At 39.1% G+C, this 6,442-nt stretch overlaps 1 protein-coding gene across 3 annotated transcripts in view; it reads left to right on the plus strand.

The window, feature by feature from the left end:
* Window positions 1–5,092, plus strand: part of LOC119724963 (solute carrier organic anion transporter family member 4A1-like) — a 35,493-nt gene extending 30,401 nt beyond the window's left edge. For all 3 annotated transcript variants that reach the window (XM_038196302.1, XM_038196303.1, XM_038196304.1), the window contains exons 10-12: window positions 120–402; window positions 2,160–2,177; window positions 3,444–5,092. In XM_038196302.1, the coding sequence (XP_038052230.1) occupies window positions 120–402; window positions 2,160–2,177; window positions 3,444–3,459 (317 nt within the window). In that variant the 3' untranslated portion in view covers window positions 3,460–5,092. The remainder of the gene's footprint in view (window positions 1–119; window positions 403–2,159; window positions 2,178–3,443) is intronic.
* The last annotated feature ends 1,350 nt before the right edge of the window (window positions 5,093–6,442 follow it).

Genomic DNA, 6,442 nt, shown 5'->3' on the forward strand with positions numbered 1-6,442 from the left:
ATGACTTGGTTAACTTCAGCTTTTTGTTCTTCGGTTTGTAGGATTCGGGGAACATGTAGGTACTTGTAAAATGGCCTTAGGGGTTTGGGTTAACAAAGCCTCCCTTTGTTTTGCTGCAGGTACGGTGCCAGGCCCCGTCATTTTCGGCGCCATTATCGACCATGCCTGCTTGCTCTGGGAGTACGACTGCGATGGCTCGGGCACCTGCTGGCTCTACAGCAACGCCAACTTCAGCCGCTTCACGTTAATCCTCTCCGGCTGTCTCAAGATTGGTTCCATTTCCTTTTTCCTAGCAGCGCTGTTCTCCTACAAACCGCCGACCAAGACCGTTGAGACTGGTTCTCCGGCGACCCGGCCAAGTCAGGAGGCCGGCACGGAGCTCCAAGATGTTAATGAACCTGTGTAAGTTTTCAGGACATCGAGGAGTTTGATCCAGGGTTTCCATTATCATTAGTGTGCAATAGACGTTCCCAGACGGGTACCGATGGACGCCACACTCATTGGACTCTGTGCCTGCACAGTAGGTGGCGCTGTTCTACCACTGACGAGAGCTCCAATGAAAGCTACTGCGTGCACGCACTGGTTCCCGCTCTAATTACACAAGACTAATTTTGTGTTTGCGCGAGAGTGTCAGGCATTGTCTGTAATGCATTTAAAGGCCCCCCCTTTTTTTGTAACCGTTAAGAGGGGAACATGTGCACATGAGTCCGTTGCGATGTGCGCTGATGAGACAGGTGTCACACTTCCGTTAATTTACTCAGAATTAACATTAGTGTTACTCAAATTAAGCTGCCATCGTAATCAGAATCGCTTTGGGAAGCTGTTGCCAACAAGTTTTAATGCAGGAACAAATCCTGAAGCAAAAGCGTCTGAATATTTTGAATAACCGTGCACCTTGGCATGAAAAGTGAACACAATGGAAAATTCATTCCCTGATTTGGAAAGTGTAGTCCAGAGTGTGGTCCATGATCAAATTAGGCTGGTGCCTACCATGCAGTGACGGACCTCATAATGACGTCTCCCAAAAGCAGTACAGGAATAAGACAAACATGGCTGCAGTTGGGGAAACTACATGTTGGGAGTTTCCAAAAAGTGGCTAAAAAGGCAAAAACTCTAATGGCCTACCGGTATTTATGTGACCTTTGATGTAAATCGTTCAGAATGATGCAACACATCAGCCAAGCTTTATCAAAACTAGCTTGAAATTTAGCAAAAACATTTTTTACTAATGTGGCAGGAATCTTTATTATACATTGACTTTGAGCAATACAAAATGTACATAATCATTCCCCAAAAGCAAAATTTAACCAGTTTGGAACTAAGATTGTAAAAAGAGTAATGGTTGTCATATTTTCAACGGTGCATGAAAAAAAATGGGCATGTGTGTTTATATTGTACAGTTTAACTTTCATATTGGTGTATGTTAATGATGAATTTTGAAAATTAATTGAACCAGCAACTAAAAAATACAACCTCCTGATTAGCAGGTGTATGAGATTGCATGGGTCAGGGCCCATAACATTCTATGGTTGGGTAACAATTCTGTGCATACGTACACACATCATAGAGTCTATAAGCCTTTATGGAAATCCACCGGGTTTTTTAAGCCTGATTTTCCCATCAATTGTTCTATGCACAACGCAACAGTATTCACAAAAGGTGGTGGCAGAATTTTGTACCAAAATGCGGTACATTTTGCAATTAATGACTAATACACGTGTTACAAGTAACTTTTTTGGAAACCAATTTTATTTTAAGTGACTGTCAGTAATGTTTTGTAACCAATGCAGGAAAATGTTGTGTTCAGTTTTAAAAATTGGCTGCCGATCACATATCATAAATAATGTTCAATGATATTACATGTTTTGCAAATTAACAAAGGTGCATTTTGGCGACCTAAAATAGATGCCATCGCGAAGATAACTCCACTCTCACATGCAGGTGTAACAAAGGCCCACTGGCCTTCAACCAATAGGGTTGCTGAAAAATATTCGCGCCACAATTTCAAGCGTAGTTCCACCTAAAAAATTGTATTTTTAAAGTCTGTAGCCTGATTCTGTACATAATTATGTTGGCGACATTATGACATGTGTGTACCTTTGTTGAAGAGAAACTGAATAACATTTCAACTTTTTTATCCTCACATGTGAATTTCAAAGTTCTCTAGAAAGAAAATGGTGAGCTCAAAATATAATTCTGTTGTTTCTTCTTCTGTTCATATATTTATTTGGCTGGATGGATCTCATCATGGGTAGAGTTCTTGATGTGTTTCCTGTCATTTATATTGATTTATTCCACTTTTGTGCACATTCTTTTGCACATATTGCACTATTGGAGCAGTTTGTATTACCGGTAGGTACTTTACTTTGGAGAGCATTGAAAGAGACAAATAAACAATTTCAATTTCAATTTAATTTCGTCACGAATAACTTTAGCATTGCTAGAAAAAGATGTTTCTTTTAATTTCTTACACATTGCACTTAAAAAAAAACACATCAAGAACACTTTTTTTGTGAGATGCCTTTGCAAGTAAATACATGTATGCCACATATTTACCACTAACCGGGTGCTTGTGCACAAAGCCAATAACTACCGGTACATAGTAGGCTAATATTTTGCTATTGGAGAGGGTAATATAATTATATTGCACTTGCTGCATGGATTTATCATGGTAACACTTACAGTTGACAAGCCATTCAGTACCTTGTTTGATGGTGGGTGTTTGCTTTTAGTAAGAAGCAATTCGCTCTTTGCACGCTCCCGCCATAAGCATGCTGAGCCTCGATCTGGCAACTTTACACAATAAAAATTGCCGGTTCAATGGTTCCCATGTAGGGTTCAGTACCCGGGAATCACTGAACCGTCTATTTCTATTGTGTAAAGTTGCCAGATCGAGGCTCTGCATGCTTATGGGGGAGCGTGCAATGAGCGAACAGAACTTTGGTTGGTTGGTATGGTGGCAGCGTGGTTCTGATAAGAACTAGTGGTGAGAAATGCTCTCATATTTTCAGAGAAGCCCACTCTGTCTGTTCTCAGGAGCATGCTGGAATCCAGTTGAGGCTGGAATACACTTGATGCAGCGGTGTACGTAGTGATAGGGGGGTTAACCCTCCCCTCCTCCCCCAGACCACAAAAAAAGGAGGGGGAAGGGGGAAGAAAGAAGAGGAGTGGCTAGCCGCACATCTGATCAACATTGTGATCTCCAAACAGCCCAGTTGTGCAATGTATCACAGTATGCTCTCTGAAAGTTCAGAGCAATTCCCACTAATACCACACTTCTTTTCAAAAGTTATTCATGTAATGTGCATATTACAGATGAATGTGTTATGAATTTGTTCTCGGTGTCTGACAGTTAATGTAACAAATTTGAAAGTACAGTGTATTGGACAACAACACTGATTTTCATATGTTTTAATTTTCTTTCTTTGCAATGCAACAAGAAGGCTTCTGAGTCGATAAAGAAGGCAAGATGGTCAAACGTGCAGCTTCTTGACTGTCACACTTGGGCCAATATGTTTTCCTGATGACCATGTGACTGAAATTTGAAGAAAAATCACTGCAAGTGTTCAGCCATTTGTGAAGTGATGTCAAAATTAAGCAGAACTTGCCAGAGCTTCTCTAAAGTAATTTTGGATTTGTTGTCACGATTAGTCTGATTTTTACATCCAGCTTAACATTTTAGAAATGAGTATGGACATTAATTTGTGAAAGTTGATAGCATTAGCTGTTCATATGGAAAATTCTATTTGAAATTGTCAAAACTTTTAAATAAGGCATTTTCTGAAGAAACCAAAACACTTTTGTACAAATTCTTTTAAAAATGTATTGAATTTAATGTTTATTTTAGTTTTTCTTATTATTAGTTTTTCTTATTATTTGATCAAGTACAAATAAACTTGTTAATTTATATTATGTAACCTAAAAAGATTTGATACACAGAGTTATTTTTGTGGTTCAAGTTAAACCATTATGTAAGCCAGAAATGTATTCCCTATTTTGAACGTTTTTTTTAACAAGCAAACACTAACACCGGTACCTTACTATAGCTTCTGTAATATTAAATTATATACAATGTAACTCTTTTGAAATATAATATTTCTTGCCTATATATTCCCACAACATATCTAACATGGATTTTGTTTCTTCAACTTTAAGTGAGTTAACATTTAGGCATTCCAATTTCCTTACGCTCTCAGGGTATAGAGGATATACATGTGTATATATCATGCAAGAGTATTCAACTATGGGGTGAGTCAAAAAGAAAGAGACCTGGATTAATCCCCTTAAAAAGCAAGCAAATTTGATAAACTAATGAAGCATGTCTAAAAACAAGCAGTCTTCCACGCATGTGAAAAAAAGACTTCATTGATCCATGCTTTGATCCATCTTTGTTGTGTGTGTTTTTTGAAAAGAAAAAAAAGCTGATTTTCTAATTCAGTCACTCTTTCTTTTTCTTTTGTGACTCGCCCTCTACTATATAAAAGTATAATGCAGTGCATTAATAAACAAAGAAAATCTCATTCTTATTTTGAACTACATGTATATGTGTCCACGGCCGGCCACGGGCTAAGCATTATTATATTGCAGTGCAAGTTGGTAGCGGTGCTTGTATATGAAACTATTTTCCGAGCAGATGCTATATTATCAGGAACTATTTTCATGGTGCTCAATATTTCTTAGCAAGAACTCGGTTACCAACCAAAATGTCATGCAGTGTGTTATGCTTCTTACTGGTGTTCATCTGATTTATGCTCATTGAATAAATCTGCCAGGCAATATTTTGCTCTCTATAACATTGGGCCCTGGTCAATAATGACCTATTGATATAGCTACTAGTATATTTTGTCATGTAATATTTTTTTCTTTCTAATGTTTTTTTTTTGGTATTTGCTGTTTTCTTCTGTGGAATTTGTAATTTGGGTTCCTCCTGATTTGTGGAATTTGTAATTTGGGTTCCTCCTGATGCACATGTGTAAAAAAAAAAAAAAACATTGCCGTGATGTTAGGAATTTCTGTTATTGTGAAATATTTGTAATCAGATGTTGTAAATATATCTTTGAATAAAACTGTTTGAATTAATATTGAAACGTAAGCGAGTATGTTTTCTCTCTTTTTTTTTGGGGGGGGGGGGGGGGGGCAAGCTAAGAGTGACAAGTATTTGCCATAGAATACCGGAGGGGCTCGTCCATAAATTGAGGTTTTGATATTGGGCTTGTCGGTGTTTCATGGAAGCAGTCTTAAAGATGAGTGTCCGTGTTATTTCGAGTTTCAGACCGAATAGATTTATTTTCCAATTCCTTTTTTCCTAGCAAGTTATTCTCTTTTGAATAAGACATCGAACAACAAATGTTTTAGATATTTCAAATATTGTTTACATATTTGCGGCAGACAACCATTCGGTTTTCGCAGGACGGGTTCATAACCATTATCTGAAAGGTTTTGAGAAGCGCGGGATTTGCCAGCAAGGAACTTTAACACGCTCGATCGGTGGCCCCTCCCAACATTTTTACCCCTCCCCGGGTAAAAGCATAATTTTGAAAAGTGACACCCCCCCCCCCCTCAACGACCCTCCCCTATCTCCCTCACAAATTGGTGTATTGATGTCCGTTATACTAGGATTGACCGCAAGCGATTATAGGTGATAATCTCATTACTCTCATTACTGATCTTATCGAACAGACAATGGAACGGTGATAAGGAGTGAACTCCGCGTGACCACAGAATTGACGACGTGCAGAATGTGATGTAGCCACATTTTCATCTTAAGTATGGAGAATTTTGATCAAAGTTGGGGCGGCAGCTGGCGGCCTAAAGACATCTGCTTTTTCTTTCTAATTAAGGAAATAGTTGCATTATTGGGTTATAAAATAAGTATCCATGGGCGTCGCGGGGGGGGGGGCAAGGGGGAGCTTGCTTAATTCCGGCCACCCACCCTGGAAAAGGGACAAATGGCCGGGGGAGTATAAATAATAATAATAATAATAATTTATAACGCGCCTTACAAAGCGCAACCATATTGCTGTGATTTTGATGGGGGGGGGGGGGGGGTAGGGCAAATGTTCCCCTGCCTACGCTCACAATATAATAACTTGAGAATATGTGTAAAAAAGTTCAGGATTTTTTTTACCTCAATGTGCTTTGCCCCCCCCCCCCCCCCCCCCCCCCCCCCCCCCCCGGAAAAAACAACGACGCCCATGTCAGTGTTCGGTTGCAATCGTCGTTGGTCATTGCATATAACCGGATGAATAACTTTCTAAAGGTTTTTTTTTAATATTATTATTTAACTGTAGTTTTGCTCCTGTGTTTCTTTTCTTTTTTTTTTAAAATTAAATCCCGGCCTCTTTTTTTGTGCGGAAAATCGCAGGTATGCTGCATGCTGCGCCAGCATTTGCGCTTATGAATTATTCATGCCGTAACTACGGACGACAAGCACAATAACAAC

This window comes from Patiria miniata, unplaced genomic scaffold (genome assembly GCF_015706575.1).
Source record: "Patiria miniata isolate m_02_andy unplaced genomic scaffold, ASM1570657v1 HiC_scaffold_18, whole genome shotgun sequence".
Classification (NCBI taxonomy): Eukaryota; Metazoa; Echinodermata; class Asteroidea; order Valvatida; family Asterinidae; genus Patiria; species Patiria miniata.